Here is a 25897-nt window from a genome sequence, read left to right on the forward strand (position 1 = left end):
TCTCTTCCTCCGTCCCGACTCTGAACATGTCATCAACATTGCACTCCCGCGACCTCACTCTGCATTGTTTTGCCATTTGCCCGCACAGCCATCGGCTTGCACAGCGATTGCATTCCCTCTGCTCAACCCAGTATTCACTGCAAGTCATCCACATCCCTTCAAACCTCAACTCTCATTGGCATGCCCCTTTGCGGGTATAGAACAAGGGTTTCTTTTACGGGTTAATTATTTGCAAGTTGTATTGAAATTTGAGACGTAGTGGTGAAACCAAATAAAAAAATAAAAAATTGATATGTTGAGGAAAAATATTGATCCCCTCCATACCTCTTCATATCATTGCATTCGTACGATATATTCGTAATTTCGTACCACTACATATTGAAATAATTAATAAAAATTAGGGGTTCATAAAAAGGTATCAAGGTATTTTAATGTAAAGATTCTTCTTAAAAATGTTTGATTTATAAAATTGACATTAAAAGGTGTATTTCTAATGTTTTGGACTAAATGTCGGTTTTGTAAAACAGAATTTGAGTACCAACAGATTTTTAAAAACTGCAAAACATATTGTAAAACTTGCAAAAAAATTATTTATTATGGAAGAATATTAAGGCAATACATAGACAAAAATAAAAAGGATTAAAATAAGAACTCACAAAATCTCATCATAAAAACAAGACATTGGAAAAGAAATATAAAGATTTTGAAGAACTCTATTACCAAGAGTAGGAAATTTCTCGTCTAAGAGACCATAGTTAAAAATTACTTGCAAAGGTCAAATTCCAAAGCTACAAAGTAAAATTAGAACAAAAAAAGGAATGTCTCGAGAAAAAAATCAACAAGAATATATCAAAGAAGGAAGAAGAAAATTCGCACTTTAAAAACCTTAATCAAAGGTTATTAGAACAAATCAGAGGTATAAAATGTTAGAAGCTTTAATGTCAAAATAAAGTTTAAGAACCCTTACATCTTATAAATCGTAATTAGAACCTACTCATGCAAATCAAGAAGCTTAAAGGTGATAAGAAATTAATTAAGAACAAATTTGAAGAGCTTATCGCAAAAGAGGCATCGAAATCTTTTGATGTAGCAGTTTGAGTTAAAGAAAAGGTACCAAACACTGAGCTAGATAATATTCCAATTCAGAGAGATCCCAATTCAATTGAAGTGAAGACATACATAAAGGTTGCAGTTCAAACAACGGAAATGTCAAGTGAAGTTCTAACGATTAACCAAGTGACTTCCGTATGCGGAGGAAATCAGATACCTCAAGTAAATCAAGAAATCGCCACAAAAAGGATATGACGAAATCAGATCACGAGAACTCCTTATCAACACCCAAATCAGAAAAGCAAACATCTCAACTAGTCTGCATATCCATATCACTCAGACCAAAAATAAATGACTTATGTTCCAACGAATATCGATGTCACCATAATCCAATGTTATGATAACAATTCATCCCAAGTTTCCAGTAACCGCAATATTCCACAAAAGATTAATTTGGAATGGTTACATGTTAAAATTGGAAACTAGGGCCAAACTCCACATGGGCCATCTTATTTATGACAGCTAATATTTTTCTTGGATTCCTCTCTCCAAGAGGTGTAGAAATGATCTAAAGATCATCCGATTCCGACATGTACAAATGAAGATATGAATTTGTTGATATTATGGACAAATTGTCAAGGTCGGCCAGCGAGCAAAACAGGGATTCAAACCCCTAGCTCATCCTCAACGTTGCATATAAAAGGAGGAGACGTCAAGTCATTTTATCATCATATCATCTTCACTCGTCTCTCTCTCCTCACTTGATTGGGTACGCAAACCTGGACAGTTGTCTCCCACACGTGTGAAGGAAGGAGGATATGTTTGATTGTTTGACTGCGTTGACCGAATTGCAGAATTGTTGTTTGACTACGTTGACCTATTTTGATTGCGGATTGGGTGAGGTATCTTCTCCTTGGCAAGCCGCAGATCTGGGCACTAAAATCAAGGTGATCTAACCTCTCATTTGACCAACGTTGATTGCCCTAGGTTTGGCCACAGTTTGACTTTCATTGACCAGCTTTTCACTGGACTTTTTCAGACTATTTTGGGCCGATTGGGCTTGTTGTTGGAGGCCAAAGTTGGCTGGGTTTGATTGAGCTGTTTAGAGGATGTATTCTACCTTGTTTGACCAGCATTGACTTTTCTGGTTAGGGCTTTTGCTGCTGTTATAGATTATCAGATTGTAATTTGTAATATCTCTCTCTCTGCTGAGCTATTGAAGAATATAAGAAGAATTGATCAAGGGTTTCCCCAAATTGGGGTTTGTCCCTAGATGGTGCCACATCTTGTGTCCTCTTGCCTTGGCTTGTCTTCTACTGTTTATGTTTATGTTCTATCTGCATTTTACTATCATGCTGATGTGATTGCTAAATTGGATATTGATATTGGGCTAATAAAGAAATTGAAGTAAATTTCTCTTAAGCATAGAACATACCATCGTTATCTAAAATTAACATGGTATCAGAGCTAAGGTGAAGACAAAGCCCAAGCAAGAGTGAAAGAGAAATCACCAAAGACAGTTGGACAAGGACAAAAGGTTCAATGGGTTCCTCATCCTACTTCCCGGCTGAAGACAAGCTCCATGATAAATCTGACTATCATGGATGGAAGATGTCTCTTGATTTGACCTTCGAAGAAAAAGAAGTGATGGACTATGTGCAGGGTAAAATCCCTAAACCTCCTTCAAATGCACCGACTGCTGCAAAGACCAAGTACAATAGGTTTGAAGTCAAAGAAAAGAAGATTATCAGGGATTCCATTGACAAGCGTCTGGTGGTCTACATCTCCGATTTGAACACTTCCAAGGAAATCTACGATAGGTTGGTTAGCATGTTCAAGGTTAGTGATGCTAATCAAATTTTATTTCTCAAAAATAAGTTGAAGGAAATTAAGAAGGGCAAGGATGACAATATTCAATCCTACTTCTTAAGGATCACTGAGATCAAGAATGATCTACTTTCGATTGGAGAGGTCATTCCTAACAGGGAACTTACTATCACTACCCTTGGAGGACTCCCACCCGAGTGGTATATATTTAGAACCACTATTCTCAATAATGATCGAATTCTAGGGTTTGAAGAATTGATGTCGAGATGCATTCAAGAAGAAACAAGAATGGTGGAGCAAGAAATGCCTTCTAATAGAAGCAACCCCACTGCTTTCTTTGCTCATGCCAAAAGGAGAAATAATGCAGGGTCTAAAGGTCATTTCAATGGAAAGCCTGGATCTAAGGGTGGAAGGAAGGGCAGGTGCTTTGTTTGCAATAAGTTTGGCCACTATGCAAGGGAGTGTCCAAATAGAAGGGACACATCGCATGATGATGAGCACAATCATTCCAGGGGCAACTTCAACAACAACAATCAAAGGAATGGCAGGTTCTGTTAGTGTCGGTCTTGAGCCCTCCATCGGTGATCAAAAGCTCTTTGCATTATGCATAGGTAGGTGTCTCATCAGTGTCAGTTTTGCATCCCGTTAGGCATGCCATAAAACTGATGGAGGAGCTGGTCCTTGTTCCCTTCTTGGCTTTGCTGGATCAGGTCATATCATAATGAGGTTGGGTCATACTTGTTTTTATTTTTGTCTTGAGGTCCCAAGTCTTAGGTCTAGGGTTTTGGTCAAAAATCACTGCAAGGTCATGAGTCAAAGGTCCATGAGTGCCCAGCAAGCCAGAAGGAGGTCTGTACATATGTTCCATTGATATTTTTCATCAGGTACAGCTCATTTATACCTTGGATTTAAAAACCCTGTTTTTAAACCCAAGGTCATGTAATATTTGTAAAAAATAAGGAAAATTTCAAAAGTCTTCAAAATGCCGGCAATAACCCTGGTCTCCTCGCCAGAGTCCATCAGATGGTCAACCTGCAAAAAGAATGAAGTTAAAGCGCCTCAAAAGCTAAATTCAGGACAAAGCAACTCAAAAAGCAGTGTTAAAAGTGAATGCCAAAATAGAACATTAGAGAGTGGGTTTTGTGATTTAATTTTTTCAAATTTAACCTACAAGAGCTAAATTTCCCTCTAAACATTTCATTATGCCTCTATGAGCTAACAAAGAGGAGCAAGAGGGCGAAAATAGTGAAGGAGGTCGAATTGCAGTGAAATTGGAGAGTTTCTCTAGTGCGCGACCACTCGGGCAAGGTGCGCGACCACCTGGGCGGTGCGCGACCACTCGAGCCCTCCTCCGCAGTGCAAATTTTACACTGGCGCGACCACTCGAGCTGCGCGCGACCACTCCAACCCTGCGCGCGACCACTCGAGCTGTAACTTGCAGAACCGGCCCAAACTCACTCAAATTGCCTTATGACTTGTAAATTGCTCGAGGTAGGCCTCTCAAATGTTTTGAATGTTGAAAATAAGGATGATGAGCTTGTGTTTGTGCATTTTTATCATCAAAATTATGAAGAGAAATAGGTTAAGTGATTGCTTGTTCTTGTAGGCAATTTTGCTAGGGTTATGTTTGATTTCAAGGTTTTTAATTCCTTTTTATTCCCTCCATTACTCCTATTAGATTTACACTTGTCATCATGTGTCTCAATCTCATCTCATTTGCAAAGAATGAATCTCAATTCCCCATTCCCTACACCTAAAACCCTAATCCCTCTCATATGCATCCCTAAACCCTAAACCCTCTATACAAATCTGTCCCAAAACCCTAATTCATTCCCCACAGCAATATCATTATAAAAATATGTAAAACCACAGCAAAGATCAAATAGTGATGTGAAAATGAAAGAGCAATTGCAATAATAAAACAAAAAGACAAAAAACAGAGAAAAAGATTACTATGTGTAGCCAAGTTATTGCAAAGACAAAAGAAACTTATTGTTGTGTATAGTCCTCATAAAAACAGTGAAAAGGAGGCTGTTATTCATAACAAAAACAAAGTAAATACAGCTGTACCTATTTGTTAAAGGACAGGTTGCCTTGAAATACTGTTTGTAAAGGAAGATTGCTGTGTTTTCAGACCCAAACCTATGTATCTTTTTTCCTTCTATTCCCCTAGATGCAATACATCTCCTTTCTCTTTGAATCTGTCAAATAAAGCCTTTCCCCTCCCCTTATGACAAATGCAAATTAATCCCTTATTGCCCCTTAGCATCAAAAGCATATCAGTCCCTTGGAAAAACAGAGTATGCTTCAAAATGTACAGTCAAAGGACATAATTAAAAAGCAAGCTGTTGATGCTAGTTATCATTGTTGCCCTATACCCCTGTAATCATGCTATCCTTTACCCCCTGTTGAAAATTGTATTGTCCTTTCCCTTGGTGACCCTATTACATGTTTTCCCTAATAAAGATATGTCTTTGCAAATGATTTCCCAATGATGAGAGATGGGATAACATGTTTGACATTGTGTGAATTATTCCTTAAAAGTTCCCTGTTTTTATATATTTTCCCATTCCTTATGATAAAATCCCTCCCCTAACATTTCCCTCATGGTTTTTCCCCTTGAAAACAGCATACTTCTCAGCATTTTGCAGGCAGGGCAGCAGTCAATTTTGCCTATTTTCTCCACCTTGCTCAATAACACCATGTCAAACACTGAAACTAATGAGCAAGGTGATGACCGGTCTTCTTCTACGGAGGTTGAGACACAGCAGAGGCCTCGTAAGGGTGGCAAAGGTGGTCATCATAGGAGAGAAGAGCCCACATCTTTAGCAGAATTACAGGCATGCCCTTTGGCAGTGACTTGTTTCCAGTACATGTCATGTTTCCAGTTTTGTGAGAGGCTTGCCCAGATTCAGCACCACAGGGAGTTGGCTCGACTATTTGTTTTGCACCTTCATGATGGGCAGGTCACTCTTGCAGGGGTGAATTTTGTGTTTTCCCCAGAGGTGATTTCACAGGCTACCGGGATACCCAATGTGGGTGAGGTGTGGCCAAAGCGCAAGTGGCTGGATTTTGTCTATTTTGAGCCATATGTCAGGCCAGCATTCACACATAACTTGTCAGGGAACTTTCCTTTCAAATTCCTCCGGGGGGAGTATGCTCCTATCATGCGCCTTATCATGCATTACTTCACATGCGAGGGAAGGTTTTCACCAGTCTTTGCTTGTCACATTCGCCTGTTGATGCACTTTACCCGGGTGAGGATGATGAACATCCCGGTTTACTTTTTCCAGGACATTCAGAGGATGGTGTCCGTGTTTCAGAGGCAGACCCCAGCTCAGCAGCACAGGAGTTTGTGCCATCATGGTCTTATCCAGCTCATTGTTTCCCATCAGTTGAGTCAGCAGGGCATTTCATGGGCAGATTTCATTTCCCGTGAGTTCTTTACACAGCCACAGCCAGAGACCATTTATGAGGAGGGAGGTCCATCACACCAGCCCGAGATTATTGTTCCGAGACATATGGCTTCTTCACCTCGGGTCACCTATCAGAGAGGTCATAGGACCTTATTTGCAGCAGCTCGACGAGTGCTTTCTCCACAGCAGGTGGAAGGGGTCTCGTCATCTTTTTCAGATCAGCGAGTGTTATCTCCACACCAGGTGGAAGGGGCCTCGCATTCTTCATCAGCAGAGGCAGTGCAGGAGGGCAAGCAGCCCATGACAGAGGAGGAGAGAGCCGGTGACACACAGGTTGACATCATTGATCTTGATGCTCGCTCCCCTACTTCAGATTTGCATGAGATCATCCGACAGAGAGAGGCGGAGAACCGCTTGTTACAGCAGAAGCTCGACATGGCCCAATGGACAATAAACTATCTTGAGCAGCGCAACAAGCAACTTGAAGATGAGAAAGAGTTGGTTGAACTATGGAGGATTCGAGGTGACCGAGTCATCAACCGTAGGAGGCCCGGTGACTTGCTGCCCAAGGAGAGGGAGTCCATGCTTATTCGTGTGAATGCACACTTACAGAGGCTGTTAGAGAAGGCAAACAAGGACAAAGGGCTGCTACGAAACATGAAGAACCATTACTGGGCAAGGTTACACGTTTGCAAGGCAAAAATGAAGATACTCCAAAGGAAGTTGTCCGAGGCCCAAAAGAGGAAGAAGAGGACCAACCCACTCCGTATCTTGGCTGAGGCCTCTCTTACTCACCATGATACTCACTAGCCTTCTTCTAGCAGCAAAACCAAAAAATTTGAGAAGTTTTGGAGCATTTTTGACATTTTTGAGAAATTTACAGGTTTTGGCCGTTGGAGTGGTCTCACCCCGCGCGCGACCACTCGTGGGGACAGCTCAGAACGGGGAAAACTTTGCATTTTTGGAATTTTCATGCAAAAATACACTTGCCTATGGATGGACTTCAAATTTTATGGAGATTTGGACTTCCAAAAGCTCAAAATACATGCAAATTTTGACTTTCTGCCCCTTTTTTGAGTTGCAGAAAGCTGCCTTGGGAGAAATGACTTTTGAGGGGTCAAATCAACTCCAAATTCAGAAATTCCAGTGGGGTTGGAAAGTAGACTCATAGACCTTTCCAACAAGCTATCTTGCACCTGATTTGGACACCAGAAAGGCCCTCAAACACAGCTGCCAATGTGCGCGACCACTCCAAGGGAGGGGCGCGACCACTCAGGGAAATTTCACCATTTTGACTATTTCGGCCTGCAAAACACTGTTTTTACTTTGGTTGACTCTTAATGCATGTAAATGATGGATTGTTGGGTAATTTTCATGGCACATGGATACATTTACTCTCCTTTAACACTTCTAGAAGTTTCCTTGATGTAAATAGTGAATATTAAATGCATGGATGGGTTACCTAAGTTTTAGAGGCAAGTTGTTTTGACTGCCTATTATCTAGTGCTCAGTTTAGAATTAGTTCAAACTGCTCCTAGGAAGCTGAGCTCGACCCCTAGAGGTGGGGAAAGGAGTTAGATGATCTATATTATGCCTTCTCTTGCTCATTTTCATGGTTGGACTCTTGAGGGAGAAGCTCTATTGTATATTTTACTTGTATCTCTGCAATTTGAGGAAAAGGAAGGCCAGGGTTTTGCAGACATCATTGTGGATTCTTGTGGATTATTGTGTTGATGGTGTGTTTCCTACTTGTCATTGTAAGTGTGTTTATGTGTTCCATCTCTTATTCTATTGCTGCTAATTAAACAAAAGAAGTGATAAAGTTTGAATTCATGCATGCCATGCTCAGCTTTCAATTTTGTTTAATATTTATGTTTTCCACTGTCTAAAGAGGATTCAAATTCATTGTTTGCCCTCTTTAGCCCCCTCTCTTTCTTCCTTGATCATCCATCTCAGCTTAAGGCATCAGCACAAACTCCTTCCTTGCCCCAAAGACCCACCTGCAAAAACTGAGCTCAATCCCCGCACCCTGAATTGCACTCCCTCCAATTGCCACCAAAAACCCCAAAAACTTTAAATCAACCCTCCTCATCAGTTTACTAGCCTAATATCTTTGATCCTAATTGGTCAGCTCACCCCATTGAGAAAATACCTTGAGTCTGACCGGAGAGAGCCTTCTCCTTCCTCGTAGGGCTAGCTACGAGGTGTAATGGTTTGATGTAGCCTTGAGATTTGTCTATCTCAGCCTAGGTGAAATTTCAAGCGCTAACAGGTTCAATAGCAAAGGAAAAAGGAATGCAGGACATCAAGGAAATAGTCAACCCTCCAAGAAAGCAAGGAACTCCAGGTATGAAGAATCAAATGTTGTTAACAATAAACAAAAGGAATACTATCTTATATCAGCCCTCTCCACCGACACTTTGGGGAATTGGCTAATTGATAGTGGTGCCTCAAGACACTTCACCGGATACAAGGAAGCTATCTCTAATCTGATAGAGGAGACAAACTTGGAGATTATCCTTGGAGACGATGCCACCTATCCGATGAAGGGAGTAGGGAATGTCACCCTTCAATTGAATCAAGGTAACACGATTCATTTACAAGAAGGTCTATATGTACCTGATCTCAAGAAGAACATGGTGTACATTTCGGCAATGGAAGACAAAGGATACAAGGTGGCATTCATCAATGGAAAGGTACATGTTTGGAAAAGAAATTTTAAAGATGCTTTTACTCTTGGGTTCAGGGTTGACACTTTGTATCAAGTTGGAGGAAGTCCATTGGGAGCCATGTCTTGCGACACATCTCTACAATCTGAACTATGGCACTAGAGGTTTGCCCATCTTCATTATAAGGATCTTCCTGATGTGAGACAGATGGTGACAGGTATGCCCGAGTTCAAGGTAGAGCATGAAGGTATATGTCTGAGATGTGCCGAGGGAAAACTTACAAGGGGACCATTCCCCTCAAGTAATAACAAGACCACAGATATATTGCAGTTGATCCACTCTGACATATCTGGTATGATGCCCGTAAACTCTTTGGGAGGATATTTATATTCTCACCTTTACGGATGACTATTCTCGCAAGACCTGGATTTATTTCTTGAAAAAGAAGGATGAAGTGTTCACCCAGTTCCGTCACTTCAAAGCCATGATCGAAAACCAATTCAAGAAGAAAATCAAGATATTGAGGACTGATAATGGGACTGAGTACGAATCAAATGAATTCCATGATTATTGTAGAGAATTTGGCATTAAGAGGGATACTACAACACCATACACTCCTGAGCAAAATGGTGTGGTTGAAAGGAAGAATCGTTCTTTTGTAGAAGCAGTTCGTGCCATGCTTCATGATCTAGGCCTTCTGAAGTTCCTATGGGCTGAAGTTGCAAATACCATCATGTATGTTCAAAACTGATGCCCTCATCAAGCACTGGGCTCCAAGACTCCTGAAGAAATGTTCACTGGTAAGAAACCCAATGTCTCTCATTTTAGAATTTTTGGAAGTCCTGTATATTTTCATGTGCCAAAAGAGAAAAGAAGCAAAATGGGTGCATCTGGGAAGAAATGAATCTTTGTGGGCTATAGTGAAAATTCTAAGGGATATAGAATTTATGTGGCTGGTCAAAAGGAAGTTGAGATAAGTCATGATGTCACTTTCGACGAAGATACGGCCCTCAGCAAGATCAACAACCTTCCTATCCCAAGGAAGAACAAAGAAGCTAACACCAGAAAACAGGGTGAAAAAGAGGACGAAACAATCCCTGATGTTGATGATCCTATTGATCCTCCTCCCCGAGAGCCCTCCTCCTCCAAGAGGAGACCCTCATGGCTTAGGGAGACTCTCGAAGATGCCAAGAGACATATTGTACCAAGGGGGACTTTCCGTGAGAGCAAGAAATCAAACAAGTATCAAGGATATTTGACTGCCATGAGCACTATCACTCAAAATGAGCCTTCATCATTCAAAGAAGTCGTGAAGCATCAAGTATGGAAGGATGCTATGAATGAAGAATACGAGTCAATTATGAAGAATGATGTATGGAATGTGGTCCCTAGACCCCAGGACAAATCGGTTGTCACCTCTAAGTGGCTCTACAAAATCAAGCATGGAGATGATGGAAGTGCAAACCCTCTCATTCACAAATGTAAGAGGGAGTTGGCTTCTGAATTTGAGATGAAGGACCTAGAACCGATGCACTATTTCCTAGGTTTGGAGGTCTGGCAAAAGCAAAGTGAAATTTTCCTCTCTCAAGGAAAATATGTTGTGAAGATATTGGAAAGATTTGGGATGGCGGACTGCAAGCCTGTGACTACTCTATTGGAAATTAACTTTAAGAAGTTATGTGGTAGTGTTGTTGGACCTGAATTGGGAAATAATTTTGAGTATCGTCAACTCATAGGAGCACTGATGTTCTTGGTGAACTCCCGTTCGAACATACATTTTGCAATTAACACATTGAGCCAATATATTGTTGAGCCTCATCATATACATTGGATTGGTGCCAAGAATCTTCTGAGATATCTTCGGGGCACAATCACTCATGGACTGCGATACACTATCAGAGATGTGAGGTTGCATGGTTATTCTGATGTTGATTGGGTTGGCAATGTGGTGGATCACAAGAGCACTTATGGGTGTTGCTTTTCTTTGGGTTCTGCTTCGATATCCTGGATGAGCAAGAAGCAGAAATTGGTTGCCTTGAGCACTGCTGAGGCCGAATACATAGTTGCTAGTATGGCCTCCTGTGAAGTTGTCTGGTTGAGGAAGCTCTTCAGTGAGTTGTTTGGACATGTGCTGGATACCACCATGATCCTCTGTGACAACCAGAGTGGGATCTGATTATCAGAGAATCTTGTATTTCATGATCGCTCCAAGCACATAGATATCAGGTACCACTTTATCCGGGATATGGTACAACGAGGAGCAATAAGGCTCCATCACATTGGGACTGATGAGCAGGTTGCTGATATTCTGACAAAGCCCCTGGGGAAGGTCAAGTTCTTAGCCTTCCGAGAACGACTTGGAGTCGTGGAGAGACCCTCTTCTGAGGGTCCTGTATGATATGGACATTGAGCTCTGGGAGCTCCGGGGGGCTTGGGGTACTTCTTGGAGCGATGAGCAACCATAGGGTGAGTGGTTCAGCCTTCCCCTAGTGGTTTGTTGTGTACAGGGTGAGTGGTTCAGCCTTTCCCTGCGATACCCCTTGGCAACATGTAAGCAGGATGAGTGGTTCATCCTTTTCCTGCTGAGACATCCTACCCATGCAGTCTAGGACTCATGGGAAGTACCTCTCGTCTAGCCAATGAGTAGGGAAATGAGGTTAGGGATCATAGTACTACTGTACTCCCTATGCTAGGATGACCAATATTGATCTGGGATCAATTGGAACTGACTTCAGGTCAGTAAGAGTGGTATGAGACACTCCCTTTTGATTGGAACTAACTTCGGGTCAATAAGAGTGGTATGACACACTCTCCTTTGATTGGGACTGACTTCAGGTTAGTAGAGAATGGTATGATACATTCTCGATCACTTCTTCTTCTTCATAGTTCAACAGAGCAGAGCAGTGCATTGATGGCAGAGATAGTACAGATTGGCAGATGGATTAGCAGATGGAGTTCTCCCTAGTTGAGAGGGAGTGTTAAAATTGGCAACTAGGGCCAAACTCCACATGGGTCATCTTATTTATGACAGCTGATATTTTTCTTGGATTCCTCTCTCCGAGAGGTGTAGGATTGATCTAAAGATCATCCAATTCCGACATGTACAAATGAAGATATGAATTTATTTATATTATGGACAAATTGTCAAGGTCGGCCAGCAAGCAAAACAGGCATTCAAACCCCCAACTCATCCTCAACATTGCATATAAAAGGAGGAGACCTCAAGTCATTTTATCATCATCTCATCTTCACTCATCTCTCTCTCCTCATTCGATTGGGTATGCAAATCTAGACAGTTGTCTCTCACACGTGCGAAGGAAGGAGGATTTGTTTGACTGCATTGACCAACGTTGACCGAATTGCAGAACTGTTGTTTGACTACATTGACCTCTAGCGTTGACCTATTTTGACTGCGGATTGGGTGAGGTATCTTCTCCTTGGCAGGCCACAGATCTGGGCACTAAAATCGAGGTGATCTGACCTCTCATTTGACCAGCGTTGACTGCCCTAGGTTTGGCCGCAGTTTGACTTTCATTGACCAGCTTTTGAGTAGACTTTTTCGGACTGTTTTGGGCTGATTGGGCTTGCTGTTGGAGGATGAAGTTGACTGGGTTTGACCAAACAGTTTAAAGGAAGTATTCTGCCCTGTTTGACCAGTGTTGACTTTTCTGGTTAGAGCTTTTGCTGCTGTTATAAATTATCAGATTTGTAATTTGCACTATCTCTCTCTGCTGAACTATTGAAGAATATAAGAAGAATTGATCAAGAGTTTCCCCACATTGGGGTTTGTCCCTGGCTGGTGCCACATCTTGTGTCCTCTTGTCTTGGCTTGTCTTCTACTGTTTATGTTTATGTTCTATCTGCATTTTACTATCATGCTGATGTGATCGCTAAACTGGATATTGATATTGGGCTAATAAAGAAATTGAAGTAAATTGCTCTTAAGCATAGAACATACCATTGTTATCTAAAATTAACATTACATCATTGCATAATGCAACAATTATGTACCAGTCTCAGAAGTTCATATTGTCTTGTATCATCGAAGATGATAGTTCTAAGAATTAAGAAGGCGAGAAGACATTACGAAAAAAGATATCAAGTCTTTTCATCAATAAGCCTTGAGGACAAAGATTTTTTGAAGGGGAAGGCAACATTATGAACACAATTATATATAAAATAACATAAATAATAATTAATAAGTATAATTAGTTATAAAAGAGCATGTCCCAAAAGACATGACTCCTTATGAAAGGGCACCTGCCTAGGTATATAAACAGGGCCCACATTTGTAACCACAACATATCATATCAATTGAACATTCAACATTTTTAAAGTCTCCAACGGATAGGGAAACACTTCAAATAGTAAGCCTTAATAGGCTATTATTATTAACATGTAATTATGGCGAAAAGAAACATGTCCATCTAAGATTGTGCCATCTAATGCCAAACATAACATTTGGGAAAGTAATAAAATATAAATAGATATAGAGCGTTGGAATGAGAATAAGAGACAATGTATCAATCACATTAAGTGCTATGGGATTGAGTGGCCAGATATAATAAGTTCTATGAACAAAATGATTGCGTCCAATGCATCTACATTTCCTTTGGTAAAAATGTATATAGACCAATATTAGTCTAATGAAAACACGTTGATAAACTGTGCTAAAGTTCCTTTGCAAGTATTCAACTTTGTTTGGAAAGAGATATTTCTAGTCATAAAGTGAGAAGAGAGAAAATGCACTTGTGTTGATAAGAAAAAATACAGACCATGTACATGACTAGTTAAATCACTGTCCTCCGGAGCACGACAGAAAACAAGGTCTGTGTGAATATGCCTCAACAAATTTTCAATTGTCTTCTCCCGAATCAGGGGAGCCCTATCCAGAGCCGTACAAGACAGCCTCATCAATGGCATTGTGAAAGGTCTGATTCCATTAAGCTGCAGCAAAACATAAATACCTTCAAAATTTCAGAAAGCCTTTTTCTGCAAAACTGTTAATTAAATAGATTAAAAAGCTACACAAAGAGGTCACTTGATTCTTAGTCATATAAAGTGAAGAATTAAACAAACACGTAAAGACACCCACCTTAACTTTAGTACCTAAAATCAATTGAAAATCAACATAATGAACAAAAATAGAATCTATAAGCAACAAATATTTTCAAGACTTATTCTTCCCTTTTGTCATCAAGCTCAGATAAGATAAGATGATTTTATTAAGGTCCAAAAAATGGCCAAGAAAAAGGTTCATGGAACAATAGAGTACAATCAGTTATACACTCCTAGATGCTACAAATATGACAAAAGAAAACAGATACAACTATAATAAAAGAGAGAGTAGTAAAATCTAGGAGGAAAACACTAAGAGGTATGGTGCGCTAGCTCAATATCAGCATCATAACTGGAAATAGAAGTAAAGTAGATAAGATAAGAAGAGGAAGAGGGATACGGAGAAGAGGTGTCCTTGTCTCCATCTAACACTCCAACGAGATTCATACAAAGCCCGATGACATCTTTCAAAGAGTACCCAGGGCTGAGGGGACCTGGCTGTACAATCCTGGGAGAATCTCTGGAGAAAAATGCAACTGTCCTAACATTCATGGCTGAGCGGAAAAACCTCCTGATAGAGGTCTGCCTGCTTGAGCAAACACAGTGAATAGAATTCTGTATGGTGCTCAAAGCAGAGTGAAGAATAGGAACTAATACTCACCATTTGGCTGATTTTTCCAATTTTTGCCCAAAAAGATTCTCCAATTTGAAACAAATATTTACACAAAATTCTATAGCATCGAATTTTTCATCTTAGAAAATAACCAAACTCTTCTATGAAATACAAAATGTCCTTACAAATTTTATAACATTCAAAAAAGTCCCACTAAATATTTGTACTTTACATTTTGAAGATTATAATGATGCACCAAGGTTCGCTTCCAAGAAAATGATGGTCCGTGAAAATTGGAGGGCATTCTTGTAGTTTTTCTAAGTCCCAATTTTCACAAAGCGCAGTCCACTTTTGTTATGCTTGTATCAGCCATTAAACAATGGGGTATGGTTCAGCAAAATGGAAAGTAATTTTTGGCATATGTACAGGTACTGGATATTTGGTATGTGTAAGCAGATCTTATAAGTATGAAAGTTTTGTAAGTTTTGTATACATGCTGGATATATATGATAAATATCATCGTAAGAGCAACTCATTGGAATTTGTTGAAAACATACAGATATTAAGTGTACAGGGGATTCCCCTTCCGTAGTGTTTGCCTGATTTTGATTAGAAGGAATGTTATAGTCTTCAAAATATGACAAAAAAGTCCCATAAATTACCAGGAACATAAAACTTTGGGAAACACCAACCAAATATTGATTGTTTTTCCTTAAAAACACATGCAATGCAAACATATTAACAAATAAATGCTTAGGTCATGGTACCAGTGTTGAAGATAATGGTCGTATTTAGGACATACAACTTAGATGAACAATAGAACCTCACTAATAAAAGTAATTAATAGGGCAGTTAATGTAGTAGTTAATAATTAGGTATTTGATAGTTACGTAACTACTATGTAAGGAGACATTGCCTACTCTAATCAAATGAACGAATCCACTCTTTCTTGTTCTTATGTGTGTATTCCTGTCCAAGCCTGTGTGTGAATCTCACATGGTATCAAAGCTAGGCTGCGGTGTTAGGTTTTTTGGCCACTCCAAAAGTATTTACACCATGTTTGAGGGTGCTTCAGGAGGATTAGGATACATAGTATATGTTCAGTCACTAGATGGTCCAAGATGGATTAGACCATGAGAGATAGTTTGCATAGTTGAGTAGCTTACTCTGTGAGTGCTTGAAATCAGTTTATTGCAGGCTCGGTGTTATTCCCTAAATTTCATTGAGGCCTCATGGAGGAGCCACTTGTTTAAAGAAAGCCCTACAAAAGATATGGAGTGATGTGCATCATGGAGGGGGGCTTCAAGCCTAATTAACATTAACATGTGGCAGCTTGGTCTCATGCTTGGAGGATCAGAGATGGCTAGGGGGAACTTGGGGCTTCAACAATGTTCCCGCATGGGAGTAGATGACCTAGTGGAGTGCACTGCTTTGAAATAGATAGAGTCCATGGGGGCACATGATAGAGAGGTGTAGACTTGCCTTATGTAACTATATCACCTTGGAGTCATTATTGTGCAAGATATCGCCACTGGAGCACGACACTTGTATTCTAGAGTGGGCATCTCACTTGTGTGGCCTACAAAGGCTAATGTAACTTGCTTGTAAGGGCTTAGGGCCACATAGTATTGTTGGCCTCCCTTACCTCTCATACTATGTTTACAGGAAACGCTAATCAGCAGGCTGTTTCCGGCAAAAAACGAAACAGAAACTTGGAAACACGTATGGTACGGCCTGGAAACGCATTTCAAGCCGTATTGGCACATTTCATGAGACTGAAACGTGGCCTAGTAGGAACTCAAACGCATTTCAAGGCCGTATGGTCACGTTTCCAGAAGAAGTGCCTATTTGCGTTTTTTTTTTTTATTTGGCGATTAAAATATTTTGTGGATGTTACTAGATAGCTCTCGCAAGTTATAAAAAGAGTCTCGCCTCATTCCTTCATCACACAAATTAAGCAAGTCATTTCACTTGGAAAGTGGCGATTTTAGCAAAGAGAAAAGAAGAAGAGAGTAGTGGTTTCAGCTAGGGCGTTTTCACTGTTGAGCATGCTTCTGCTTCTATTTTTGACAAGGATTATGATGATGAGGATGAAGATTGAAGACTGTTAATCTTTAGTCTTTATAGTACTTGCAACCTGTTAATTTTTGCAACGGCGGTAAAATTCCACCTTAGACAGCTCAAATGACCAAGATAATGATTGCATTAGATTCCTCTTTTCGAGAGGATCAAAATTGACCTAAAGATCACCCAATTTGCTCAAGCAGAAGTTGAGTTATGAATTATTTTTGGTATTATGAAATGGGTTGGCTCTAACCAAATGAGTAACTGCTTATGCCAGTCTTAACCCCAAGTGAACCCTTAAGAAAGCCTATAAATAGATGAGACCTCAAGATCATTTGGACACATCTTCTCTTCTCTTTTGTCTTGGTTCGCACAGGTTCGACGGAAGGAGTTTGCAAGAGTCTGAAATCATAGGCGAAAAGTTCGCTCTGGGTTAGGGTCTTCTGGATCTCGGTCGCTGGCACAGAACAAGGCATTTTGGTCCCTGGACGCTGGCACATAAGCCTATGAGAGCAACTATAGACCCTTGGACGTTGGCACAGAGGCTTATGGGAGCGACTATGGCTTCAGAGGCAAATCTGGAGGTATCGGTCCCCGATCGCTCGCACAGATTGGTCCTGAGAGCAACCAAGGTGTCCCGGTCGCATGCATTGGGAGCAACCAAGGGTTTTAGGTGTGTTGCACCTCGGTTGCACGCACAAAGTTGTCCAGAGAGCGACCAAGCAGTCATAGTTGCCCTCACGCAGTATCTAAGAGAGCAACCAGGGAGTTTCGGTCGCATATAGACAGTTTTGATGAGAGCAACTCGAGTTTAGATCTAAGGTTTGACATCTTGACTTCAGTTGACTTCAATGATCTGGTAGATCTGGGTTTCTCTCTACTGTTATATAGATCTATAGATCTGTAGATCTTATTTGTTAGTATCCATTGCAAACATATGTATTAGGCTCATTAATAGTGACAGCAGTGTTCGATACAGTGACAGCAGTATACAGCAGTTGACATCAGTTTGTGACAGCACATTATAGCCATCAGTATGAGGAATTTGACTCCTAGCATGATTAGATTTGTTTCATAGATATCATTATTGTTTTGCTACATAGATAAAGTTATGGATCAGTGTACTCCCTTTTGCTGCACCATTTGATGATGATCTAAGAAGAAGAAGATTTGCAAGGATTTTCCCCATAGTGGGTTTTGCCCTGGTCTCGGACCAATCTCGGTGTCTCTATGTGTGTGCATGCTTTCTTCTATTGTTCCTTTTATGTTCCGTTGCATTGTTGATGTATAATGGTGTAAATTTGAATAATGTAATGATGATATTGGGTGAACTTAATGTATTAATGATGAAATGCAACTATCATAGCAAAGAACAATATCGCCCTATGAAAAATTAACATGGTATCAAAGTTGGGTTGAAGAGAAGTCATGGAGATCACCCTGATGATGACACCTTTGATGGAAGCAAGAAGAGGATGGTGGAGACCTAAAAGAATTCTAGGGTTTGAAGATAACCCTAGGCATCTTGATGATTATGCTTTGATGGATTATATGAGGTTAGGGTTGGAAAACCCCGGTTTATGGCAAAGGCTTGAGATTAGATGTATGAAACTCTAGCATGATCTATGTAAAGATGCTCAAGCACTTGACAAAGATTCGATGAAGCCCTAGATGGGATAATCCCTAGCAGATTTGGTTGGATACTTGAAGGCAACATTGGTATATGGATCATGGACATTGATGGCTCTTGAAGATTGGTTCAAGAGGGAGAGGATCGCCTCTCATTGAAGATAAGTATTTCTTGACTTATGATGCTTCTTACTTGTTAAACTTATAGATCTGATGATTATGTTTATTGCTTGTACTTCCTGCATATGTATTTGAGTATATGGATGTTTCTAACCTCCTTGATGAGATGTGATGAGTAGATCCTTCTTGAGGATCATTTTGAGATGCAGATCTGGAAAGAGACAAAGAGGTACTTGATGAAAAGATGACAAAGTGCTTCAAGCGGCCTATGTCTAATGAAAAGGTGCACAAGTAATACCATAAGGTATGCATGGTATGTTTCAGCTATTGGCATGGTAAGCCCTAAGGTATGATGAGAATATCTCTTTCTTTAATGGCTCATACATGTACATGAAAGTGACTTGGATCTATGTTTCCTGTGATGAAATTATGCACTTGGTGTTGAACATTTCTGATCTTCTTGAATTCTATAAGGCTATCTAATGTTGATACATTGGTACACTTGATGTTTGGCTAACATCTATGATCTATCTGTTGGATATCTTGATTTTATAAAGAAGGCTAGCACCTTGACTCCAATAAATAATAGTAAATAATACTCTTGATACTTGTCATGATGGATTTCATATAGAAGGATAGTTCATTGACTCCTATACATGAGTCTGATGGTAATACTTGTGATTAGCATGATTGACACTCTTGTTGTTCTTTTCTATCTAACCTGATTTCATTGGTCATGAAGAGACTAGTAACTTTGATGTGAGAAGTAAAGTGTAAGATTGATAAGTAGATCTCTTACTAACTATGATCGTGATTAAACCGAATATCCTAACTTGATGGAGTGACTTAATAAAAAGTGTTATTGTGTTTGAGATCTATCCACTACTTTGAGTCTAAACCTTTGATGAAAGATTGATGTCATGATGTTGATAGCCATATGTTTATGATCTAACAGATCTATTGTTGCATGACTCTAGTAGAGACAAGTTGCTTACATGAATGAAGATGAATGATGCAAATCCCCATTCAGAGGGAGAATCTCTTCTCAAGATTCTTAGCCTTATTACTATTTGTATTCTATGTTGCTAAAGTATGATTTATGTGCATCTGACAGTATTAATCTGCAACTGAGTCTTAGATTTGAAGCTCGTACAGAAATTAGGGTTTATGTTCCAGACGCAGCACATATCTAGGAGATCTTTTCCATGGACGCACGCATGCTAAGGCCTAGACATCATCCAGGCAGCTAAAGTCACTCTCATGCTAACCTGAAGGGAGCGACCAGAGGTTTGACTATTGTTGACCATCATCTGAAGCTTTCTGAAGTTGTTTGAATTCTGAATCAAAGTATCTCTGACATATTCTACCACTGTTAACTGATTTCTGAAGTTGTTGGGTTAAATTGTTGATCACATAATGAAGTATTGTCACCTGGAAGATATATGTGTTGCAGATAGCAAGATCTGCAAGCAGGAAAAGCTTGAATGTTTGCCAAAACATAAACATGCAGATTGAACTTGTGTTTGCAGGGGACCAAGACATACATATAGATATGTTAGTATGTTTGTGCTACAAGAAGTTGGCATGATTTGGAATTATTGGTATATATGAAAAGTGTTTTGACATGATGCTTGACAATAACTTTGAATTGATGATTGAGATGTGCTTTGACTATATATCTCTCTACAATAGTAATTTGGACTTGACCTGATGTCTAGTGATCTGATTTGACGATTGTTGATTTGCCCTGATATCGATACTATGTGGGCATGATGACTTATGTGGATATTGGCCTCCTTGTTCTTAGCACAATGGTTGAAAGAATGATAGTTGTGATTATGAATGACTTATGTTATGATTATAGAATGACTTGATGAAGCCTCAGACTTATATTGCATAATCAAATTCAGACTTGATATGAGCTCTACCTGTCTCCTAGTTGAATGTATTAATACTATGATAATGATGACTTTGATAATGATCATAATCTGGCTTCTAAACTCTGATAAGCTAACTTTGTTGTTGTGATGGTACAACATTAATTTATGTAAGGCTGATTATGATGACTTAGGAAGGCATTATGCTTAGAGCATTGCAATCCAGATATGTCTATAATTGACAGTTATCTAATAAAGTTAGGATGATGAGTTCCAAGATATGGCTTTGATATTGATTATGGTTTTTATTTTATATCCTAATGATCTACTTGTGACAGGTGATGAGCCTCTAATGATCTAAATCAAAGGGAGATGGCTTATGAAGCCTGAAATGATGTATCATGGCATGATGAATTGATATCTAGAATTTGGGAAAGAAATTCCATATTGCAAAGCTATTGGAAAATGTTTTTGTAAATCCTTGATACTCTGATTTGAAGTTCAAAGATGTTGTTGAACTCGGCATGGCATCCGACAGTTGATTGAAGTATTGTTGATTCTGTTTTTTAACAACCATCTGTATACATATGATGTGCATAGAACCTAAATAAATTCATGATTGAGCTACTTCACTCAGAGTTGCCATCGAGCATGATTTGAAATATCTGCATGAGGTATTATATTTTGAGAATGAGATATTTCTCCTATGGTATGTGTCTGCATAGATGTATTGCTAATATTTGAGATTATTGTTGATAAGCACATTTGGATGTTGCTTTAGTATGAGATTTGCCATGATATCTTGGATGAGAAGTCCATAGCATGACCGAGGTTGATCATGATGCTGCTAGCATGGCTAGCTGTGAGGTAGGACATAGAAGCTCCTTAGAGAGTTGTTTGAACATGATCTGGATATGACATGGTTACATATATATATAGTTGGGACCAAGATACTCTCACATATTGAGACAGTGCAGTTGTTCGAAACAAGCTCAAGCTTGTGGTTGGCACCTCCTTGAGAGGGAGAATGATTATGGTATCCTTTTGTGATTTATATGTTTATTTATGATCTGACATAATATCTGATTTGATGTTCTATATGAGCAGGAAACAGTTGTTATTGAGACAAGAAGATTGCAGATATTCTCACAAAGGCATTACCAAAGAGAAAGTTCTTGGTTTTCAGAGAGCATCCCCTCTGGATGAGGGGCAGTGCTGATCGAGGACATTAAGCCAACTCTTCCTACCCTGTTTGAGCTCCCAGGGTGAGGAATTGAGATGGAGGGCTCCTGGGGTTGAGGGAAATTTGGACAATAGGGCGTTACCCCTATTTGTTACCCATAGGGTTGGAGTAGTAGCTCACCCTATCTTGGTCTTTGTAGAGTATACCCCAGTTGGCATCATACCCACAAGTCGGGCTTGTTGGGAGTATCGCTCCTCGTTTGGCCAACGAGTTGAGAGTGTACTTGGGGGTGTACAACCCAAGGCGATTATGATGCAAGTGTTCTATGACATGACTATTCTGGGTCATCGATGGGAAGATCAGTAGGCAATAGGATGGGTTGAGATGACCCGATATGATTCCAAGTTGAGGGTAAATCTCCCCGATGAAATTCCAGGGTCGAGCATTTGCTCCCCTATGTGATCCGGGGTCGAATGTTTACTCCCTTGTGTGATGAGTTATCCTATTGCTTGGTATGGGTAGAAGTTATTGCTCCCTGATGTGATTCCAACTTGAGATGTTCTCCCTGATGATATGCTCTTTAATTACGATCAATGATAACATTCCAGGTAGCAGCCCACCGACAGAGATTCCACATCGCAACCTAATGGATAGAGGGTGGTAGCTTGAGCTCCCCTCCGGTGTCAAATTCTTCTTCTTCTAGATCCGAGAAAGTTCAGCATATGAACAAAAACAATCGAGAGATAAGCAGGAATAAGCAAAGCATAGTTAGAGATGTACAATGATGATTTGTGATGAACATGGCACGATGGCTTCATGATAGATATGATTCGTGATGATATATTGATTGATGGACAGATATTGGCAGGTGGAATTCTCTCTAGTTGAGAGGGAGTGTTAATTTTTGCAACTGCGGTAAAATTCCACCTTAGACAGCTCAAATGACCAAGATAATAATTGCTTTAGATTCCTCTTTTCGAGAGGACCAAAATCGACCTAAAGATCACCCAATTTGGTCAAGCGGAAGTTGAGTTATGAATTATTTTGTATTATGAAATGGATCAGCCCTAACCACATGAGTAACTGCTTAGGTCAGTCTTAACCCCAAGTGAACCCTCAGGAAAGCCTATAAATAGAAGAGACCTCAAGATCATTTGGACACATCTTCTCTTCTCTTTTTTCTTGGTTCACACAAGTTCGACGAAAGGAGTTTTCTCAAGGGTCTGAAATCACAAGCGAAAGGTTTGCTCTGGGTTAGGGTCTTCTGGATTTCGGTCGCTGGCACTGAACAAGGCATTTTGGTCCCTGGATGCTAGCACATAAGCTTATGAGAGCAACTATAGACCCTTGGATGCTAGCACAGAGGCTTATGGGAGCAACTATGGCTTCAGAGGCAGATTTGGAGGTATCAGTCCCCAGTCGCTTGCACAGATTGGTCCTGAGAGCAACCAGGGTGTCTCAGTCACATGCGTAGTAACTTCAAGGGAGCGACCAAGGGTTTCAACTGTGTTGCACCTCGGTCGCACGCACAGAGTCTTCCAAAGAGTGACAAGCAGTCATAGTCGCCCTCACACAGTATCCGAGAGAGCAACCAAGGAGTTTCAGTTGCACACAGACAGTTTTGATGAGAGCAACTCGAGTTCATATCTAGGGTTTGACATCTTGACTTCAGTGATCTGGTAAATCTGGGTTTCCCTCTATGGTTATACAAAATTGTAGATCTTATTTGTTAGTATCCACTGCAAACATATGTATTGGGCTCATTGACAGTGCAACAGTGCTCGACCAAGGGTTTCAAGTGTGTTGCACCTCGATCGCATGCACAGAGTCTTCCAGAGAGCGACAAGCAGTCATAGTCGCCCTCACACAGTATCCGAGAGAGCGACCAAAGAGTTTCGGTTGCGCACAGACAGTTTTGATGAGAGCGACTCGAGTTCATATCTAGGGTTTGACATCTTGACTTCAGTGATCTGGTAAATCTGGGTTTCTCTCTATGGTTATACAAATCTGTAGATCTTATTTGTTAGTATCCACTGCAAACATATCTATTGGGCTCAGCAGTGTTCGGTATAGTGACAACAATATATAGCAGTTGACATCAGTTTGTGACAGCACATTACAGCCATCAGTATGAGGATTTTGACTCCTAGCATGATTAGATCTGTTTCATAGATATCATTATTGTTTCGCTGCATAGACATAGATAAAGTTATGTATCATTGTACTCTATTTTGCTGCATCATTTGATGACGATCTAAGAAGAAGAAGATTTACAAGGGTTTTGCCCTGGTCTCGGACCAATCCTGGTGTCTCTATGTGTGTGCATGCTTTCTTCTACTGTTCCTTTTATGTTTCGTTGCATTGATGATGATGGGGATGTTGTTTCTTTCTATATAATTACATATGCTAATGTATAATGGTGTAAATTTGAATAATGTAATGATGATATGGGGTGAACTTAATGTATTAATGATGAAATGTAACTATCATAGCAAAGAACAATATCACCATATGAAAAATTAACACAACCTCATAGTCTTTATTGTACTTCCAACCTCATATATATAATACATTCTAATTTTGGATATATATTTATAATAAACCTCATTTATCAAGGTTGTTTTTGGATATTGTTGCTTTCATTATGTGATCATTCATGAGTAAATGTGATGTAAATTTAGACACTTACAATTTAATCATAATGTAATAATGTATCATGTATGCTTTATAATTGCACATAACATTTCTTAAATCTCCTAACACACAGACACACATACACAGATATATATATAGCGTTTCCCCCTTTCCAAAATTTAGGGAGGTCATGTTTCGTACCCATATCCATTTCGAAAACTCGTACCTACTTCCCCGTATTGTGCAACTTAGCTCTCATATAAATAGAGGAAGGAGAAAGCCTTTCCACAACATATTCATTCAATCACTTGCATTCAATCTCGTGATGTGATGTGAATAAGAGAAGAGAGTGCACTTCCTCTCTCTCTCTTTCAAGTATTCACTTGTATTATATTTCTCTCAAGGCATTAGGGTTTCATGGTCTTCTTGGAGTTTACTAGAAAATATTGGAGTTTTGTGGTTAGGGTTTATCCTTTGGGGATTGGAGATTAAAGTTTTGAAAGAAAACTCTCGAGTGGATTTGTGAAAAAGAAGAGGAGATGAGGACATCTTGACTTGGAGGTTGTGTTGGAGAGATTCTTGCAATTGGATCTTTTTATTGAGCTACGGTTTGATGATTTACCCTAGATAGGGATTTTTGAATAGTTAGAGTTTTTGTACTAGTCTTGAGAGAAGACTATGCTATGTACTTGTACTTCATCTTGAGTTTATATATGAAGTTTACATTTGCCCACATGTCATGTCATTTTCAGATTTGAATTTCAGCTATACATTATTGGTAATTGTAGCAGTGGATAGGTACTTCTACATTGGCTAGGTGTCAAGCATGCAAGAGTTGTCTGAATCCTCCATAGAATACTTGCTCAATTTATTAAGTTGCTTTTGTAATTTAGCCTAAGTCTAACTTAGGAAAAGCATATAATTAATTATGTTGGCAATTGAACTAAAATAAGGGAAAAGTAAATTATTCACTTTAGTGAATTTATTTTAATATCAATCATTGATCTCAAGTGGGTTAGAATTTAATCCTAGCCATCCATCACATTCGAGATCAGGTTTAGGAATTTCACTCAATGACAAATTATAAAAGCAAGGCTAAGGAGAGGAGAAAGACACACGTGACATTACAAATTTGAGAAAGGTATTTTCTCAGTGTGTGTGATACTCAGAGTTGAAAAGAGGAAATGTTGCAACAACAAAAAATTCGAAGGAGACTAAGCGCAAGCAGAGCCCATACTAGTTTTGAGCACAAGTTCGCTAAAGACCACATGCTTGAAGGAAATTTTGGAAAAATCCACGTGTGAGGGAGAGATAGCTCGGGCCACACGTGTGAGCGGATAGGGCCACGCCTGTGAGGTAGATTATACACAGGCTACATGTGTGAGTGTGCAAAAGCTTGAGGGTTTTAGGTGATCTAGAGGCCACATGAGTGGGAGAAATTCAACTGGTGCAGATTTTGGGTTTTTAAGGAACCGATTTGTCCAAGTCCTATTGTTGTAAAAAAATTGTATTTTATTTGTGGGCCCTTTTCCCAATAAGGGATCCCTCATTATTCAAATAATAAAAGTGATGAGTAATAAGAGGGTTAATTGCTATGTGAAAGATTTTCCGTGTGTGTGCTTTTGCTATTTAATTTTCTTTTAAAAATGCCAATATATTTTATATTCAGTAATTGCTAGGAATTAAAACCAAATCTCGAATTAATAAATTAATATGGCATCAAAGCATCAACTCTGAAGAAGGGAAAATCAGATTTC

At 39.6% G+C, this 25897-nt stretch overlaps 1 protein-coding gene across 1 annotated transcript in view; it reads right to left on the reverse strand.

Annotated features, from left to right (window-relative positions):
- Positions 1-25897, reverse strand: part of LOC149144487 (uncharacterized) — a 169903-nt gene that overhangs the window by 107919 nt on the left and 36087 nt on the right. The window contains exon 2 of the mRNA XM_089448125.1: positions 13738-13909. Within this exon, the coding sequence (XP_089304251.1) occupies positions 13738-13909 (172 nt within the window). The remainder of the gene's footprint in view (positions 1-13737; positions 13910-25897) is intronic.

This window comes from Pinus tabuliformis, chromosome X, assembly GCF_031772625.1.
Source record: "Pinus tabuliformis cultivar Carrire ecotype Pingquan chromosome X, CPIR1, whole genome shotgun sequence".
Lineage (NCBI taxonomy): Eukaryota > Viridiplantae > Streptophyta > Pinopsida > Pinales > Pinaceae > Pinus > Pinus tabuliformis.